General features: G+C 44.3%; 1 protein-coding gene across 5 annotated transcripts; it reads right to left on the bottom strand.

Moving 5' to 3' along the window:
- Window positions 1-676: 676 nt before the first annotated feature.
- hook3 (hook microtubule-tethering protein 3) lies at window positions 677-19556 on the bottom strand. 5 transcript variants are annotated; one of them, XM_078088427.1, is made up of 25 exons: window positions 19234-19556; window positions 14573-14658; window positions 14368-14440; window positions 14148-14198; window positions 13858-13990; window positions 13689-13756; window positions 13434-13496; window positions 12866-12949; window positions 12113-12175; window positions 11016-11179; window positions 10778-10918; window positions 10435-10522; window positions 10202-10315; window positions 9986-10096; window positions 9683-9767; window positions 9527-9596; window positions 8330-8470; window positions 7928-8015; window positions 6776-6810; window positions 6533-6615; window positions 6235-6335; window positions 6022-6126; window positions 5858-5929; window positions 5123-5259; window positions 677-4942 (listed from the first exon to the last, which is right to left on the bottom strand). In XM_078088427.1, the coding sequence occupies exons 1-25, from the start codon at window positions 19288-19290 to the stop codon at window positions 4930-4932; spliced, it is 2226 nt and encodes a 741-aa protein (XP_077944553.1). In that variant the 5' UTR covers window positions 19291-19556; the 3' UTR covers window positions 677-4929. The 5 variants fall into 5 exon arrangements, with proteins under 5 accessions (XP_077944553.1, XP_077944551.1, XP_077944555.1 ...); XM_078088425.1 differs by having other exon boundaries at window positions 677-3684; XM_078088429.1 differs by lacking the exon at window positions 12113-12175.
- Between the last annotated feature and the right edge of the window lie 774 nt (window positions 19557-20330).

The following is a 20330-nucleotide window of genomic DNA, read 5'->3' as shown; positions in this document are numbered from 1 at the left end:
TGAGGACGGCGGCTGAAGGCCAACTGTTGTTACGGAAAAAACCCACTTGGCATTCACAAAGGCCAAGCTTAACGAAGCACTATAAATAAGAGAACGCCTGAATTGGATGCCGTCCCACCTGTCAAATGAAAGCAAAGACGCACTGCTGGGAGGCGCTTGAAGAAGTGGAAGGAAGGACTCAGATTCACTACAGGCCTAAACTTGAATGTTTTTCTCTCTCGTGGTCTTTGCAGCCTAAGGAGCGTGCACGCGTGTGACATACCTGCCCTGATCTCTGTGGCCATTTCTCCAGCAGCAGGCCATGGGAACGGAATCTGGCTGATTGAGGGAGTACACCTGCTTTTGCCGACGGCTCCTTGGGGTCAGAGAGGCGCGACGTTGATGTATAAAGTTGTTAGCAGATAGTTGCTTATTTGCACGTTCAGCAGTTATTTAACCTTCCTTCACAGATTTACTGTAGTCTTCTGTCACGCAGCAGATAGAATGTTATATCATCGCTCCTGCAAAGCAATTGTCATTTGATGTATTGATGGTAAAAAGAAGTTTTGCATGCAAACAATGAAATATGAGGCCTTAGATTCATTTATGTCCACTGTCCTGAAACCAGACACAGAACGTCTCTCTGAATGATTCATTGGTCATCATGATCTGTAAAAATGATACACAGACAAGCAGCCCGTTTTATACAAGCTTTATTTACAATGTAATTTCCACGTTTTGCACTGCAGGGAGCACCTTCAGGTCAACAGGTCCCGATCAGACGGATGCTGGATGGAATCCATCTCACTTGACACGAGTCTTATGATCATCTCATTCTCAAATAGCCCCACACTTCCTCTGGCGCCGCCACATGGAGTATGTACATAGTGTGTTTGTATACAAGCAATATAAAACTTGGCAAATGCTACTTCAATATGTAAAGAAAGGTTTTCCGAGGAGTAAAAAAATACAGCGAAAACATTGCATGCGTAGTGATATGAGGTTGACCTGTTAGCAGCCCGGTGTTGTTTGCTTCACCTCGTGTGTGGAAGAAGAAGTCACGCAACGCTCGGGAAAACCGGGTCCTCATTTTTAGTTTCGGCATGTTAGTGATACACCACATTATGATCAGGTTTTGAACACTGAAATATTCATTTTCCTGTCCTCAGAAATGAATACAAGGACATGTTTGGGGGTTATAGTAATGAACATTACATCAAAGTGTGACCTTTCCTTCTTTATTTTGAAGAAATTGGCATTAATGTGGTCCAAGAATGTCACAAACTAGCTGGTTTTCTCAGGTTATATTACAGTAATAATCCCCCCAGTATCTAATTATTTGCCAGTAATATACACGTAAAACGAAAAATTACAGGTGCTGACTTGATGGGGAATAAGAGACGACAACATAACAATTATTCCTCTCAGGGGGATATTAAATAGCAGAAAATGTTTCCAACATCTCTGGTTGGATTTTAAACAGATCAACCACAATGTGGATGTGTTCCATTATATACAGATTTCTCACCAAACCAATAACTCATGAGGACGGACGGTTAAGAGAGTTCTGTGTAATATAACTTACATCTGGATGTTAATGGCAAGTGGGTTTAAAAACATTTGGACAGAACCAAGTTGTGAACTAGACAAAACATTACGCCTTTACTTTGCAACTGAATTCATACTGCAAATACATCAAATTTGATCGAGATAAGTAAATAAAACGTCAGAGCTAACTAACATTTTTATTGCATTTACACGTACATGTCGAAAAGCTTATGAGCCGTTGTTGCCGTCGCTCAAAAACACTAATGATCTTTTCCAGGTTAACAGTAAATTCCCCAACAATTCAGTCAATTAAAAGTGTAAAAATGTGCTTTTTGTTCATGAGAAAAATGCCTTGTTTCCAACATGACACATTTTCTAAGAAACTGAGTTCCTTAAAATACTGGGAGTAAATGGAGCCTTAAGAGTTTTCTCCATTTTCCACTCGACACCGTTAATATAATAACCCGTGCGTTTCATTAGATGGAGACAAACACGGCACCATTTCCAACCATCTCCTCAATCGTTGCATAAGTATGTAACAGAATCTCAATGTCAAATGGAAACTCCATTGTAACTGTACAATTGCTGATAATACTACAGATGTAAAAAAAAAAAAAAAAAAATCTGGGAACACTGCAACACTGCTGTACATGCGCTGAAAGAATAAATAAGCCTTTAAGATAAAATGCAGGGCATGAATTAAACCAAGGTTACACAATATTACATTTAGGAGTAAAAATAGGTCAACGTACAGTGAAGAAAAGCCCTCATTAAGCCTACAGTACTTAATGTGTGCATCGGAGATTAAAAGCTCACAAAATAAAACTGGTCTTTGAAAAGGTAGTATGATGTGGTAAAAGGTCTTCTTCGTTTTGTGTAGAATATTTCAAACAAAGGCACTAAAATTGGAGGATTCAACCATCTCTCTCTCTTTTGAAAAATGCACTTATGCCTATAATATGCATAAATCCTGAGCCCCAGCTCTCTCTCCCTGTACTAATCAACATACCCCTATTATGCTCGGAAAATAAAATGGAAATAAGACACACCGTGTGCAGAATGTCTCAAGTAAGTTCAGCTTCCATTACTATTACTGATCGCCATCATTTGCCTCCTGTAGAACTCATTCTGCATTAACGCCTTATGTTAATGCCACATACACACACCTTTATTATATACTTTACTCATTAGATACTTTTGAAAAGTATTAAATAAAGGTTTGAGCACGGTCAACGGAATCCTTTAGGATTGTTGCCGTGGTTTTCCCTTCATACGTTTAAAAAAAAAATAATTAGCCCTTTCCGGACAACAAACTGAATGCACTGTACATGAGCCTGGGTGAGCGAATGTACGGCTTCTTTCTCGTATCGTTATAAGGAAATTATTAGATCAAATCAATATATAAAACATGTAACAAAATGAACCATTTGCAGAGCTTCTTGCTTTTGGCTCAACTAGATTATTATTGGTTATTTGCTACTTAGACGTAACGTGGACAATATAGTAGTCAACTACAACCACTATATACATACTATACTGCATTGAATGATTTTATGGAGAAAAAGATGCTGCATGCACATTCAATTCCATTAAAAGAAATGTGAGTAGACTTAATGGGGGCTTTTATCCTGTATAAAAACAAATCTGTAACAATGTTATTCATTTTAAAAACACTTATTTTGCCATGCTACTTGATTGGCAGACAGCGCTGCTGCGCTCTGCCCCCCGTCTGTGTGTAACATGAATTGCACGGTAACAAACTGGATGCGGTGTGGGAGCACAAGCAGGCACGTCCACGGAGAGTGAGTGGAGGGAGGAGAGGAGAGATGCCGGTGAGGAGAGAACTGAGACAAGTGACAAAGAGCAGGACAACATGAGAAGCAAAGAGCTGGATAGGTGGGAAAGGAGTTTAGTTCTTTTTTTTTTTTTCCTGGCCTCCTTGACGTTGTCTGGGGGTTGCAATGCACGACACGCTGCAGAGGGGTGTTAGTGCTCATGCTGTTACTGGTGCGCTGGTTATTCGCAGACTCAGTCATGCAGACAGTAGGCAGGCAGGTAGTTCATGCATGGTGCGCCTCAGTCTAGCCCAATCGGCAAGGGGCCGGGCGACTCAAGGCTTCGCCAGGTCATTGGTGAGCCGGTCATGCAGTGACATTGCTGTTGAGGGAGGAAAGGGAGAGAGACAAAGAGGTCAGACGGCGGGGTTCGTTAGCTTGAGATTCTGGCCTTGACCGAGACACACACACACACACACGAGCAAACGAACTGGGTGACACGCAAGGCTTTGAAAAGGTCTGTCAAAGAGAGATCATTCGTAATGCGGCTTAAAACAATGATGATGTAAACAAAGTGGAACAACAGAGGGGTTAAAGAAAAGACTGGAACAGCAACAACGAGCATACCTAGTCGAGATTTGTGTTTCAAGTGACATTGGAGGCACTGTGCACTTCTCTGAACGCCTTAGACCTTGATGATTGCTATCAATCGATAGATTCTATAAGGATATGGAAGGTAGCCGACGGTCATCTCTTGAACGACTTATTAGCAGCAAGTGATCTGCAATCCGGATCCCTATCTCAGGATCTAGAAATGTCACGACTAGATTTTGCCCGTAACCCATTCCCGTCTGTGCAGCGCTGTCGCCCTGACACTGGGTAGCATGTATCGGGGTGTGACACTATGGCACATGGGGTGTTGTCTGAGACGACCTGGTGGCGGCTGGCGAAGCTACGACTATCTGAACCGATTCATTCTGTTTGCTTGACGAGAGGCTTCTGAAGGACGACAATGAAAGCAAACAGTTACCTTATGTCTCATTGGGCTCATTCAGAAAGCAAATGGGACACCTGCATGAGATGAATATATATCTTCCTACATATTCGTTGCTCAATATTGCATCTAAATTCAAAAATTAAATAGAATGACACGGCAGGACAGCCACTTAACCCCGTTTGAAAAGAAATGAAAAAGATGACGCAGGACAGAGAGACTCAACTCCATTCAAAAAGGGAAAAAAAAAAAAGACCTTGAGCGCTATGACGGGGAGGGATGTGTGTCAATACGGCACGAACGGGCCCGAGCGATTCCTCGAAACACAAATGGGCGAGAAGAAACTTGTCAAGAAGACGCAATTCCGCTCTGCCTTCGGGCCCACATTATTTGCCTGACGAGGTTTGCTCCCCCCCTCCCCCCCAGAGTACAACTTAAGGACGGTCAGTGGTTGAAAGGGAGGTAGACAGGACGTTTGGGGCCACCGGTCAGACGCTATTGAATATATGCTGCGGTGCTAAAAGGGTTGAAGCCTGGCGTCTCAGAGCTGGGTAAAATATGCTGTGTGAGGGGGATGGGGGGAGTGGGCGGGGGAAGCGGTGGGATATTTTGGGCAGCCTTGACCTGGCATCTCTACCTCATGGATCTGATCAAAAAGGAAAAAAAAGGAAATCAATAGGCGGAATGCAGGAAAACAAGAACGTCCATTAGCGATAATTAGCGTGCCTTGAAGGAAAAAAAAGGCATGTCTATTGTACGCGATTTCAGGGGATTTTTTATGGTTGAGTTTGTTGCATTTTTTTCCCCGGGCCTCGCTGCCATCTACCTGGCGGTAGCTGGCTGGACGTGGCCTGGATAGGAGCGACGTGTGCTGGTGGCTTGTCTCTGCCGGGCCAGGAAGGACTGACCGGAACCGGTGTTGGCAAGTCTGTCTTCAGCCGCCTTCTTTTGTAGAGACATGCCCTGAGAAAAGAGACAGAGACAGTCTTACTGACGCCCACAATGGGACGGTGAGTAGATGGAGGATGAGCCAGTAAGTGACTCAGCTACCATCAGTGCAGTAATCCTGATGCAAGAGAAAGCAAATAACACAACATAAGGTCCTATTTAACAACTCGTGAACAAACAAAGGAGGAAGTGTCTTTATCTACAATAGAAAGGCGTATGCTGCCCTCTGGTGGTTGAAGCGCCCGCTTGCTGGACTTAAATAATGAAACAATTTCAGGCCAACTTCATAGAGGGTATTACAAAAAATACAGCATTAAGATGCGTATGGAATGCTATGTATAAGAATACGATTGGTTTAAAGTACCTCATTGTGAGGTAAAATGAGTTACAATGTGAGGTAAAGTGACTTGCAACTCAATGATTTGTATTATCAAGTACATATTTGGGAAATAAAACATCAAAAAACCTCAAGATACCTCAAGAATTCTTCATAATAGAAGTTGGTAATTAGTGGTGTTGAGAAGAGACAGAGGGAGAGAAAGGCTTCGAGAAACGATTCCCTTCCTGATAACAAATCCCAGCTGTAGATCATTGAAAAAAAGTTCCTTCTCACCATGTTGTACCAGGCCGACACGATCAGTTTCTCCTCGTAATCTCTCTGGATTTTCGTCTTGTCCATCTCTTTCTGTTTGGCAGAAACATAAAACACACACATTTAGACATCTGTAAAGGGGACCGGTTCCTTTAACGGATCGTCCAACTCGAACATTTGATTACCTCTAATGAGTGCAACATCCTGTCCTTCTCCTGCAGCTGGTTCTTCAGGGCCTGGACTTCTGGACCTGAGCCCTGGTTCTGCTTGGGGTCGAGGGTCCGGATCACCTGCAGCAGACACGTTCCCATCACATCACATACACTCTCTGGTTGACCCGCCTCGGCAAGCAGGCATCGCCGGCTACAATGCACCGTGCAGAAGATAAATATACTCACACTCTTGGCTTTTTCCAGGTATTTCTTGTATCTCTCCTCCATCTGCTTCATCTCTTCATCTTTCTTCTTGAGGGCGTCTTCCAGCTCCTCCACTAGTTGGGCTGAGAGGCAACAACATGAAACTTTACTTATTTTTTTTTTTTTAAGCCTTTTTGCTATGAGTAAACATTGACGAAATACAGGCTGTCTTGGTGATTCTGTAGCAGTTCTTCATATATTAAGATAAGAACAGCTGGGCGGAGAGGATGGCGGTCAACGGGCCTCAGCTGCACTTCGCACATTCAGAATCCAAACTCACAGCTTGTGTTGTATTTGGGCTCCATTTCATCGATGAAAGCGTTCTTCTTCAATAACTCATTGTTCAGCTCGCGTAGCTTCTCCCTGATGGAGGGAACAAAAGCACCAACGTCAACACTGTTTTTCCGCCTCAGCTCAAATATCTCACAGCAAGCATCCCGGAGGAGGATATTTGAAATGTATTCCAATCAACAAGTGTTTATTTGTTATCATATTTCTAGGTTTTTAAAAAACGGGAACTCACATGTGCTCCTCGTATTTCTTCTTCAGGATAGAAGACTGAATCAACAAAAATAAGATAGAGATAAAATAAGATTATATTCCAACACGCACAACCTGCAGATACAACATACAGTTAAAATAAAAAGTTTTAAACATTCAAAGAGACACAGAGTTGCATTAATCGGGCGGGAGATGAAATTATTTTCTTGGTTGGATGATCAAGAATATTGACAATTTGGGGATTTGTGGTTTTATTTTCTTTGGTTCCATATGCATGGAAAGCACCACTGTCTGTGCAGCAACATCATGTGAGAGCAAAAATCTGCAGAGCATCTCGAAGCTCAAATTCAACGACTATCAAGTAAAGAAGTCTGGTTTCTAGAGAGGACACACAGAGAAGACATCAAAGAGCTGATCACAGAAGCCTCTATTTCTAACAGGAAAAATAAGAACTGCAGAATCTCTGAACCTAGCTAGGAAAAGAAGGAACTACTACTTATGTGCAAGAAACCTAATAGTCAATTAATATGGTTTGTATACTATAGCGGCAGACAGTTTCAATGTCCTTGGGACTTGTTTCATGACATAAAAAAAAGCGAACATCTTGAAAGAACAAGGACGTAGAGAGGGAACTTGTGAGGAATCACAAAGTTATACTCACAATAGTCTGAGTGGAAGCATTATTTGAAAAGAAAATGCAAAAGTATTTTAATGAGAGGCTAAAATCATCCACAGGATAATCTGTCCAAGTGTCTTTTCCATGTTTGCAACCCACGTCCTCGAGTCATTACTACTTAGATGAATAAAAAAGGTCTTCCTAGATTGTTCCTCCAATATTGGCATATTTTTAAATAAACATATTTTCTTCTATTCTGTCAATTGCTTACTTGTTTTCATAAACTGTACTGCATCTAGAAACACTGAAAGTAAGTGGTCAAAGTACTTATGTAAGTGTTTTTGAGACGGTTAATTAGGTTAATTACACCAATCCGGCCTTTTTCCCCTGTTAATATTGCTTTTTAAATGAAAATATCAAAGCACCGATCCTCTTCGAGGATTTGTGTACTGCAGTCTGGTCAGACATCTTTGTTTTACTTTGTTTTGTTGTGCATTGCCAAAATGTCCTCTTATCAGTTACGCCTCCACAATGCGGAACAATCGTGTCGCTACTTACGTCGTCCGCCTTAGAACCCTGCTCTTGAAGATTCTTATGTAGCTCCTCTACCTGACTCTGCTCCTCCATCAGGCGCTGATTGATTAGCCTAGAGGAAAAGCACAAACAGTCGACAAAAAGGTTCCAACCGGCTCCTGACTGAAATGTCATTGAGTGAAATCCCAGTATGGATGAAGAAGATCCCATTGGAGAAATAAATAAATAAAGCCATCACAGGGAAATCCAATAAAACTATATGAACACAACAAAAGATTCTCATCAGATTTCAAATATAAATGTGCACAGAAGGAGAAAATGTAAGAAGGTGTTTCACAGGAAAATAACAGAAAGAATTTAGCCTCCAGTGTGTCTTTGATTTTGCAGTTAATGCTACCGGATTACATTTCCACGCTCTCTGCGCACCTGTTTTCTGTCTCAAGCTCATTTTTTCTTCTGTTGGCATCCTCCAGGAGACTCTGCAACAGTGCAATCTTCTCATTGTCTGATCCCTCCTGGGCCAGCTTCAGCATCTTGTTCTCATGCTGGAGACGAATCAGATGTTCTCTGGAAAAACACATTGGACAAAAGCCCGTTTTAAATTCAAGCAACACACAAGAAAAAGTTGAAACAACCAATATAGATTTGTTTTTGTTTCTTCTTGTTAGAACACTTTTCTAGTATTCAGGCCTCACAAAGAGAGGGTGGAGCTAACATGCAAGGGGCCACCAGCCCATCAGGACTAACTTGAGAACAGATAAGATCTGTTATGTCTGTTGATAGCGTTGAGCACAGTCGCTCTCTGGTACCTTTGTTTTTTTTTTTTAGGGTGTGCCTGTAGCCGAACTGGCTAAAGGAAGGAAGCCGTGAGAAGAGGGTCCGATTCAGCGTCATGGGGAAACATTAAAGTGACAGGGCTGGGTTTCCTTTGGTGGCGTTTCCATTCCTACCCTCCAGCACATTGAGGAGGGATTAACTGAACTCCAGCTGTTGCTCTGGCTGTTTTAGAGTTTAGAGGAAGCCGACGGACGGAAACCAACCCCAGAAGCTGCTTATAAAAGCAACAGGTAGAATCGGTTTAACGGCACGGCCTGGTTCCGTACTCCCACTCACTGTCTGTCTGTCGGGTGCTGAGCTGACGATCACAAGCGAGTATGAATCATCAATTTTCTACTTCAACCGCAGTGGTTCTCTTTAGATATCTCACACGGAACACTGCTGTTGCAACATACAACTTCCACCTCCGAAAGCTTTGCAGGATATGACATCACTTGAGGCCACAGCAGTTCCATCCTACTTTGAGGGGAATAATTAGTCTGGGCTCAGTTGACTTAAGTAATGTTTCTCCCCAAAACATTAGTAGCTTAAAGTAAATCCATATTTATTTTGGTTCGCAGCATGCTGCCAGCACAATACCCAGCCCTCTTGGAAAGCAGCACACAGGCTGATGTAACTCACACGCAACCATTACGTAACTCGCTCCAGAGACCTTCTTCTGAAGCCAAAATCAGCCACCTGACAAACAGCAGCATCTCTCTTTTGCAGAGAAACACGGCCTCGTCCTCCCCACGTGCCTTCGTCATTTCAAGAATATATGTTACTCTATCAAAAGCCTGCACGTACCGAATCTCTGGGGTGGTGATCTCGGCGGCCAGCGAGTCGGAGCCGTCGTTGCTGACCATGGGGAACAGGCCTGGAACAAACGGAGAGTTCCGTGAATACGGGGTGAAGCCAAATATTTACTTGCATCTAGCCAGCCGTCAGATGTGTTCGTTCTACCCGATGTGAGCTGTCCCTCCTGGGCTTGGACGCAATGGAGCTCTTCAATGGTCTCCTTCAGGGAGTCTCTCTCCGTGCGCATACGCTGCAGGGGGAGGGAAGAGCGTGTGAAGTTTCAAAGTTATGTACAGCCGGTCTTCCTTTCCTCTTACTTGTAGGACAAAAGGATAAATGACAAAGAAAGGCTCTGGTTTTCATGCATCGGATTCCACGTAGAAAATCTAAGTGGGAAAATGTACAGTGGGACGTGCGGCTAAACAATACTGTGCCAGTTCTTATAATAATACACTTAATTGCACACACATCTTTTTCCTTTTGCAGAGAGTCCACTTTCTCTTTGACGCGTTTGTATTCAAACTCCATCTTGTCGGCCTTTTTAGACTCTTCCGACAGTCTGTTCTGAAGTTCCACCACCTGTGCAGAGAGAGGGCACATCATCTCTTAAAATATACATATAGTTAGCGTGCGAGTATTATATAATAACAGATTCGGGGTACGTGGCCAGTGGCTGTAGGTTACCTGTCTCTTGTATGTCTCCAGCTGTCCCTTGGTGGCATTCGCCTTCCGTAGCTCTTCTTCCAAACCGACGTTGCTCTGCATCAACACCGTGTTCTTCTCCTCCAAAAGCTTACTCTGGAAAAGAGAGACAGGAACGTCAACTTTATGCGCTTGCTACTTACTAGTTACAAATAGCGATTGGGGCTCATTGCAAACTAAAGGCATGAGGTCATTGCTGCAGTCTGTCCGTCCACCTGTCTCCTGAGGAGTCCCATGTCCTCCAGTTTCTTCTTGTAGTGTTCCACTGTGCCCTCCAGCTTTGACACTTTGTCCGACGAATGCCTGGGGAAGGAAAAAAGGCGCTTTCATCTTGTCATGTTACATTTACAGAGAAGAACGGAGGTGGGGGGGTCTGAAATAACAGTATAGTGGTCCAACAACACACTAGTTGCCTTGCTTCATCTCTTCAAACCCTTTTTTCTGACTCATTTCATTTCCATTTGGCATCTCTTCACTGGTTGAGTTTAGTTTGCTTCACTCCGGCAATCACGGCGTGCTGAGAGCCAAGCTTTTTTTTTTTTCGCATCGCCCTCTCACCGGAGGACATCCATCTCGTCCTTGAGAGACTGTGCTTCGTCGGCCAGAGACGCGAGCTCTTCGTTCTGCGACTTCACATCCGCAAGTTCCTTTTCCAGCTCTTCACAGCGGATCCGGTAGTCATCTTTTGATGCCTCCAACCTGGACGGAAATAGAAGTAATCATCTTTTTTTTTAAAAGTCTCATTTTTAGATCGCCAACACTTTAAATACGAGTGTCTCTCCTATCGACTGCGCACCTGAAGGTTTCTTCCTGTAGTTGCTCCAGTTGTGTCTGCAGCTGGAGGTGTCTGCGTCCTGCAGGGCTGTTTATGTCCTCTATGGAGTCGGAGTGGTTAAGTCTCTCCATCAGGAGCTGGTTTTCGGCGAGCAAACTGCTCTTCTCCTCTTGCAGCGCTGCCACCTTTTGGAGAGGGGGGGGGGGGGGGGGGGGGGGCGGCGATCAGTGTAAATGCAACAAATTCTATACTGTAGCAACACTTCTGTTAATAAAGCAAGCACACATCAAAGACACTTTGACGAGGTAAAACCAACAAACTCCAACATGGCAAAGAGGGCTACATATGGTTTTATGTTGCCTTCTCCATGTGAAAGACAGGGTCTGAAACTCCACAAAAAGCAAAGCAGGAGCAGATTTGTGGTTCGACGTGTGACTCTATGATGGGGACTCATTACCAGGTCGGTCGCACCTCATAACAAAAGAACTGATTTTCAAACTGCTAAATCGCCCGGCATGAAAAGAAGTCTTAATTCCTTGATCACGATCACGTCAACAGCCGATGTACAGTTTGACTTTCCGTTGACATACTGGCTGTGACTGCTGTGTTAAAAACGTTAACTAAGGGTAAAATGTATCAGAAAGATTTATGTGAAGTGTTCTTGGAGAAGTAGCACAATGCAACATGACTATTTCCCATCAAGCTTGGATCAGGAGAAAAACAAAAAAAATCCTAAAAAGCATCACAGAACAATAATAGATTTGAGATTTATTCAACATTTTTGCCCCTTCGCGTGTCTCCCTCTTACTGTTTCCAATGGCTGTGGCAGAGCCATGGAACACACAAGGGTAAAAAGGCAACGCATAATCAGTGAGGTCACACAGGACGCACGCACACCGAACATGGCCAGTGTGCCCCACGAGGACCATGTGTGTAGGTGTGCACACACACACACACACATGCACGGATAATTAGTAGGAGGGGGATCTGGGTTCCAAAGGGGATGCTGATGCAAGCAGACTGAAAAAACAAACCCAGTGCTGTTGTACACACACACACGCACACACATCATGGATGAAAAAAAGCGAGACGGAAAGAAAAGAAAAGTTTGGATTTACCCTCTCTTCTAGCTCATTAAACTCTAACTTGAGTCTATCACGCTCCTCTTGGACATGGAGGGCCTTTAAAGCAACGCACAGAGTGATGGAACAGTCAGGAAATAAGGAGGAGGAGGTAACTGTTTACATCACAGCTCCATTTGTTTTTGCATTGCTGTGCCTGTAGTAGTGTAGTAGTGTAAATTGTGATCTTCCGTTATCGAGAAAGATACATGAGGCCGGTTTATCTCTTTTTGCAACACGTTATCACGATAGGATGAGTGAGTAGGATTCGAAATCTAACAAGGGAACGTTAAAATAAGCAAGTATAGGAAAGTACAATCAGATGTGTTAAAAGGGAGCTGCTATTAAAGTGTAAACAAAACATAGCTGTGAGAAGTACAGCACAATCAGGTAAGATATTAAAAACGGTTACAAAAATAAATAAATAAAAGTTTTAAGTTAGTTCATTTCACGCATACTTTGAATAGTTACTGTACCCGAGCGCTCACTCATCTTTTCAGTTTAAAACTTATCGTCATTCCACAAATTGTCATAGGCCAGAAAGTCCTCTCCTAATGACCAGCCGCATATAAAAATGTTATCCAACACTGTCAACTATTCACCCACTCACTTAGTAAAAGTGTGCCACTGTGACAACTGACAGATTCCCAGGCCGCCCGCTGGCGTCTTTCAGGTTAGGAGATCCAGACACGTGATAGAAGCACCTGAACACTGTGACGATGCCAAACGCTACCGGTGAATAAAACCCACCTGCATGTCAAGCTCACGACACCTCTGGGAAATCTCTTCCTTGGTAGACAAAGCATCGTTCAGCTCCTCTGCCGTCTTCTTCAGCTGAGAAACAAAAGGATTTTTTTTAATTTATTCTAATTTCCACACAATGTTTTATCTACATGGATGAGGCCACAGACCAAAACATGTTTAACCTCGGGGAGCTGCTGGTTGAAGGACTAAATACTGCACCCCAAATAACAGGGTGCTTGTACACAGTAACGGTGGCACAACAGCACAGCTGCATTTCTGTGTTCACAGTGTAGCTTTGTGAGCTATCCAGCTGTTTTACAGGTCTGCGACCAAAAGGAGGAGCCTAGAACATCTGTTTGATTCAGAGATCTGGGTCAAGTTTAGGGTTGAGCACGTTCCCTGTCCTGGCTTTGGTGTCTGCGTGCGAGCATGTTCAATTATTTACCTAAAAGTCTATTCAATACAAAACAGTTGCATGTAAACTTTAAATCCGTCTCATCTGAGACCACTTTGTCGGCACGGTTACAACACACGCAATAAAACGCCCCGCAGTCGGGCTTTACAGTCTCCATACCTGTCTGTCTAGATCCACATATGAGTCATTTCCGCCCGGCACTGGAGTCTCTTTACTCATCAGCTGCAGAAAGACAACACACACACACACACACACAAGGGCTACAAGTTGGACAAAGTTGAGTGTACACAGCACAAACTTGTTACAACATAGCTCAGCAACGACGACATCCAGCCTGCAGCAGTCCCTTCATCCATCTCGATCCCTCCCCAAATCACAAATCAATTATTGTTAAAGAACAGCCCGACAGCTCACCTCTTGGATAGCCGTCATGACGACGTGCTGCACCGACTCCTCCATCATCATAATGGTCTGGATGTATTCTAGGGAAAGAGACAAAGTAATTGGGGTGAACCCAAGCCCCCTGAGGCTGCTGGGGACGCGACATCACCGCTTCTTTAAGCGCCGCGCCGCTCGCGTGTACCTTGTTTCTGTTCACAGTTGACAGCACAGCCCAGGATAAGTTGAAGCATCCTCCCGAGCTCCGCCGGATCAGAGTGTTCCCCGATGAGGTTGACGTCTGGTAGAGTGAAGTCGTTGATGTGCTGGCCTAGGATCTAGAAGAGAAGAATTATTTGCATGGCCTGTGTTGAATTAAAGGATTACGGGTAGTTTTTACAGTCACCATTTTACCGTAGCAGCAACACATCGGCTTATGAAATGTGGATTGTGGGTACTGATCAACTCAAAATAAACACAGTAGATCCTTCTTACCTCCTGGTTATAGTCTAGGACGCCTTTTAGAACTTTCTTCAGATTGCTGATCTGAAACGAGAGATAACGTATGCAGCGGCATCCCGTCAACATTAGAAATACCAACATAACTATACAGTGGGACATTGTCATTTTGTCAATAAATCGCCTTTTCATTCAAACTTGGAAGGTCTGCTATGACGTTCGCCAAGAAAAAATAAATCGCATTAAGTATTCTTACCTTTAACCTCCAGTTGTCTCCGACCTCGGGTTTGACTCTGCTAATCCAAACGTCATCGAAATACACAGCATCTCTGGAGAATGAGACGAGAGATTAGGGCTTAAGGGGCCGTCAATGAGTCCAAGTTGAATCTTTTCCATAGATTTATTAGTGAGAATTACATTTACCGCAGCCAAGGAAGGATTTTTAGACACCAAACACTCACATTTTCTGTAGAGCTTGAGCCATGACGATACCGCTCGTCAAGTCTTCTACTTTCTTGCATGGAGCCTCCACTCCAAACGTCTGGATCTAAACCACAAAGAGACGTGCGCGTGTTAAGGGTGAAGCATGGAGCGACACAGGCGGAGTCAACAAACATTTGACATGTTATGAAGTTCCGAAAACTGTCTCATGATGGTGTCTATTCCACAGTGGCTCATTGAGGCCGGAGTGGAGGTCACAAGTGCTCCGCCTTCATCGGCTCCATCTCTGTTTTGATCGAACTTGGCGAGCTGTTGTCTTTCATTTCCTTCTTTAACCACTTCTCCTCCAGGCTCAACGTCTGTCGCCCAGACGTATTTCTCCGTCCACGTGCCAAAGTCTGTCTGGAATTCTGACGACGCAATTTAAATTTTTTTTTTTTTTTAACAGTCTGCCAGCAGGTCGTTCCGCTGCTCTCAAATTTCCGCCAAAGTGGCCGAACATGCGGCTCTCGGGCCCTCGGCCGCAGATTGTAACAAGAGCACAGGGCAGCAAACTAAATACGCCGTCTGAGGAAAACTCCTCTCAACACGCGGGTTAAGTCCCTGATGAAGGGCTCCACGTGAGCCGCCAGCGTCGATGCAATCGGATCAGGTTTCGGCACCGTCATCGCATGGAACTGAATCAAATGTCTTATGCAACATCTTACTGTGAAAGGCAGCTACAGGTGTTTGGAACGCGCCATTTGCTTGGTGTTGTCCCGACTAATATTAAACAGCTGGCAGTAGAAGGTTTATCTTAAAATAAAGATGATGCAAGAGATGATGCATCTATAAATACTGTGTGGCTGTGATGGGGATATATTTTTGGACACATTTGAAATGGAAAAGGGAATTTGTCCTATTGCTTTTTTTCATTCATTCTGTAACATGTGATCATGAGGTATAGGACACAAAGCAACACATAAGAGCCCTATAAAGTCCCTTATTAGCGGAGACAGAGGTCAGTAAACAAGACATTTGACACTGTTTGCAATCAAGGACACACTTTACATGGAACGGGGTCAACGTGACACTCACAACAACAAATACACAATCAGTTGATCGTGTTTTTATGTTCCTGTGGTTTTAGACAGCGGTTTGTCCTTTAGATTCACGGTTGAACATTTGGTGTTAAATCCGTGCGGAACTGTGAACATTGAAGAGGATTTGCTCGCCCACATTTCTATATTGTGTAAAACTAAATAAATTACGAAAAAACAATTTAAAATATACCCAAAAAGGGGGATAAGATCGACATATTCGAGCCTCCATGTTTTTTAAACTTGTAAAATCCATAAAATATGGCAGCTTTCGAATGACTGACATGTCAACAAGATGACACCCGCCTGCACCTGATCTAAAAACATCTGTATCATCATCCCTTCTTCCCAGGTAACCAAGCACCCATGAGTTGGCTTCAAGGCCCGCGGTGAGGTCCAACACATGGGGGTCCGTCATAATGGCAGACTAACTGACCGCCGACACGGCATCCCCTGTGACGGTGCCCCGTTTCTGCGCCCTGCTCTATTGTCACCAAGCAGAAACGGGTCCTTGTTGCCTCCGCTCACACACGCTTGACCGAACGAACCCGCGGTGTGCATGCATACATACATACATACCACCGGAATACAAAGCCTCTGACACAGAATGTACGCCCATGTGACATCGCCTGAAAAGGCGACAGCGGAGCGGTGCTGCAGAGTTCCTTTATGCCGTGCAGGACATTGTGCTCGGCACCGGCCATCTGCGACAGACGACTCCGATAGCGGACGGCACCAGGAGGTGTGGTCTTAGAAGTTCTTCGTCTGGGTCACACTCGACACGTCGAATGCTGATCAGGAATCAGCTATAGACGTGGCCAGAACAGTCCATTGGATATTAAGCTAAATGTATTGTATGTATGCCGACTAGGTATGATATTTGTTCTCATACCTGGTGTTTAAGAGAAGGGAACAAAACAACACTTTACGTGCGTCACATATGTATGTATGCGAATTTGCATTATTATTATTATTATAAGATTATTGCGAAACTTTTTATAAACCGCTGACAACCACTTCTGCTTAAAGTCTTCGTGTAGCGTTTACAGAAATACCCATCAGAGCCAGCAGCTGTACATACAACACAAAGCAGGTTGAGCAGAATATAAACACGAAAGACGGTGTACTAATTCATTTGCACCCTTACGGTCATGTTAATGCCCAATCTCTGTGTGTGACGATTTTAAAAAACAATTCATCTGGGTAGAAAGCATCATGTGTTCTGAGGGATTTTGAGGTTCTGGTTCAGCGAGATTTGCTCATGTTCCCAGATTAGTCGGTCTGCTTTGATCACGTCATCCACAGCAGTCTGGTAAGAGCGTAGATAGAAGAGCATACCTGAGCTTAACTGATCGAAGCGCACGAGGCCTAAACAGCAGCCAGAGCTTCACTGAGAGCGGCCTTTCCCACAACATTGGCCTTTCTTTGTTACACAAACAGGAACGGCAATTCTGACTAATGTCACATAGGAAGCGCACACCTAGGACTTTGTGGAAACAGCTGGAGAGGAGACCGTCCAGCTGTGGAAAATACGCGTGTCGACTCACATGACTTGGCCAAGTGATCGTAACAGATACCCTTCCCTCTAAAAATGAAATTGTCCATAATTACGTCTCATCATACAGCTTATTGGTCAACTCTTTATTTTGAATTTGATGCAACAACACACACAGCGCCACACATGGCAACCCTGCAAACAAGACAAAGTGTTTTCAGCTACATGAGGACGTGTTAGAAAGACCAGTGCATCACGTCTGTGAGCGGTAAGCAGACATAATTCTATCTTAGCTGTGCTTCTACACGGCATTCGGATCTATTGGAACTTCTTAAATGCAGCTATTAATACATCTTGTGGAATTACAGATTTTAGCAACTGAACCGCTAAAGAGATTTAATGCAGCTCGGGCCAGAGAGCAGCTCTGCTGGACTCATTTTCTATGTTTATGCGTGTTAAATAAAGGGCATGGAATGAGGCATCTTGTTTCCAAGCAACTACAATGTGATGAGACATCGTGTGATCACTTGAACAACATTATCGTTTCAGACAAACAAACATCAGCTAAATAATATGACTGACAGAGTCAACGATGAACCATCCGTCTGATGAGAGCTTGTTATATTTTCCACACTGGTAGCATGGAATACTTCATGCTTTAGAGGCGTAAAAAACAACATCTTAAATTAGGGGAAAGATAATTAGCATTCGAAAAGTGACAGCTTGCCAGTACGTCATTTAAACTGCTTTTTATGTGACAGCACATCACATTATGTTCCTGGACACGGCAGTCATTACTTTGGCGTTCGAACCAGACTGACTGCAATCATAAACACGCTGACTTCTTTTATTTCTGTTGTTAAAGTGTTTGCTGCTAGAAATGGTGTCATAAATCACCCACTACTTCATCCAGCGTGCCTTCGATTACACCTCCTGCACTTCTTCCAATCCCCATTGTGGAAACGTTTAAAAAAAGAAAGGTGCTTTAGTAACACTTGGTCACACTCTGTGCTGTGATTTCACAGTTAACAAGTATGTGAGGAATGTTTACCAGCCACGTCACTCCTGGGAGAAGGAAGAAGGGCAATCCGGAGTTGGTACACCAGAAAGCCCATCCACGATGAGACAACAAGAGATCAGAGCCCAATGTGCATGTAGCATGTTATGTATGATTATGTGACATGTGAAGGGATCACGTGACTACATAGGAGGCTAGATCCCGTCTGAGCTCCTGCTAGAACCAGCTGTACGTGGACGTTTCCAGGATCCACTGCCGACATTTAAGCCAGCAGTCTGCGGTGAAAACAAGCAGATTTGCATTAAATGACACGTGGGTCGGTTTCTGTGCACACCGAGGCATCAGAAATGTGTGATCGGTTAACGTATTACGGCCGTTTTGCTTGTCAAACATGTCGACGTAACAGGCAAGAGATTCACGACCTCTCTTGAGATGCGCGTTGTTGTCAACAGTGCGATCATCCTCCAATCCCCCGTCGGACCGCTGGTCGGGTTTTTATTATTGTCTAGAAATACGAAGTGCAACGTGAGCCTCTTTTGGGCATCTCTTATCCCGGGGAATGAGCAATGAGAGATCGGACATAATGACACGTTGGGTCAACAACGGCAGGAATTTCAGACTAATTGCAGACCCCGCGCTCGATCCGGAGGAGGACAAAAAAACAACAACAACAACAAAAAGACTCCGCTAATTTAGCGCCGAACCGCAACAAGGCCGACGCTGCTGCCGCTCGATCCACCGCCGTTTAACCGAGAGGGAATTAACGTTAGAACCCTGAGCTAGCCGAGCACCCGAATGGACCAAACCGGTGTTCAAGGGCGGGAGGGGGGAGGGGGAGAGAGAGAGAGACGGTCTTCCTGGCAGCTAGCGAGTAACACATGAGCAGCTAAAAGCGGTGAAACAGCTGGCCTGTGTACGTAACGAACGCGAGCCTGCGTGTTTCCCTTTAGCCTGCTAACGTTGGATCACCAAGCTAGACGTACCGTTAGCATCGTATGCTAGCTAGCATCCCGGCGGCGCAGGAGAACTGTCAGTTACAAAAAATAACAGCCCTCCCTCCCGCTCCGAACATCATATTTGATCACCTACCCATGTCAAGAGGCTTTCACAGAGTTCCATTCGATCCAAGGACCCCGATGTAGTCATCGTTAACTAACGTAAAGCGGCTTTGCGCGGTGAACAGAGCCTGAAGTTAACAGTCGGCTTCATGTAACGTTACTCCCGATATTCCTCAGTCGCGTCGGCCAATAGTTGGGTTCGTTGGGTTGCAGGTCCGGCGTGTGCCGGAGGAGGGCTGTGGTGGGCGGAGTCTCCTGTTAAAGCCCAGTGTTACAGAAAAAAACCCCGATCCATTATGTAAAATGTTGAACTTCTGAAGATGGGTAGAAACATGAAGCTGTGTGTTGAAGTTTAATTTGCAGCCACCTTCGAAGGAAAACATATAGACCTCTGCTGGCTGGGCTGGGTGATAAAATGTGGAACTAACTTTTGGGCCGATTTGGGTTTATTGTGCCTTTCCGATGCATTGCCGAGCTCATGTTTATGTATTTATTAACTATGAAAACATTTCCATTCAGACAATTTTGGCCCAATGCTCTGTCGGAAGTTCAAAAAAAGGGCATTCCGGCCATGTTGAGTTGTGGCTCCCATTGACATCTATGGTGGCTCCCAGGTAGTGAGCTACACAGGAAATAGACTTCAGTGTTTCTCCTACCAACATATCAGCCCCCCCCCCCCCAAAGTTGTAAACCTGAACACTGGACGTACAGCTGAAACGGAAGTGGCCTACGGTATTAATAGCAGTCTTGTCTGCACCCATTCATCGAGCAGCATCAGAACAGAGTTTGGGAAAATGCACAGCAGACGTAGGAAGTCTGAGAAGTCTGTAAAAACCCTGTCATTTTGTATGAAAGGATACGTGCGACAGTGCGAGATATAACATCGACAGGAGTCAGTCATAAGGGCTCATAGGGGGAAATTCCGATGCAGTCTGCGACAACGGACGGACGCGATACCAGCAGCCACATTATTTTACTCTCACCTAACCAGTTCTTTGCTGGAGATGAGCAGAAGCATTTACAAAAACGAAAGGGTGGCGGTTGCTCAAACACTCCTGAGACAAACTGGAGGACACATGAATCAGTAAGAACCATGAAAAGGCAAGACGACGCCTGGCATGTGTCACA

This window comes from Gasterosteus aculeatus, chromosome 14, assembly GCF_964276395.1.
Source record: "Gasterosteus aculeatus chromosome 14, fGasAcu3.hap1.1, whole genome shotgun sequence".
NCBI lineage: Eukaryota > Metazoa > Chordata > Actinopteri > Perciformes > Gasterosteidae > Gasterosteus > Gasterosteus aculeatus.
Note: the sequence above shows the minus strand (reverse complement) of the source record. Positions and strands in the feature narration are given on the sequence as shown.

Excerpts from the sequence above, each read along its gene's own strand:
- hook3 (XM_078088425.1), bottom strand. The coding sequence starts at position 19,290 with ATGACTACATCGGGGTCCTTGGATCGAATGGAACTCTGTGAAAGCCTC. Across the intron at positions 13,757-13,857 it reads CAACTGTGAACAGAAACAAG|AATACATCCAGACCATTATG; the intron begins GTACACGCGAGC and ends CTCTTTCCCTAG. Across the intron at positions 10,919-11,015 it reads CTACAGGAAGAAACCTTCAG|GTTGGAGGCATCAAAAGATG; the intron begins GTGCGCAGTCGA and ends ATTTCCGTCCAG.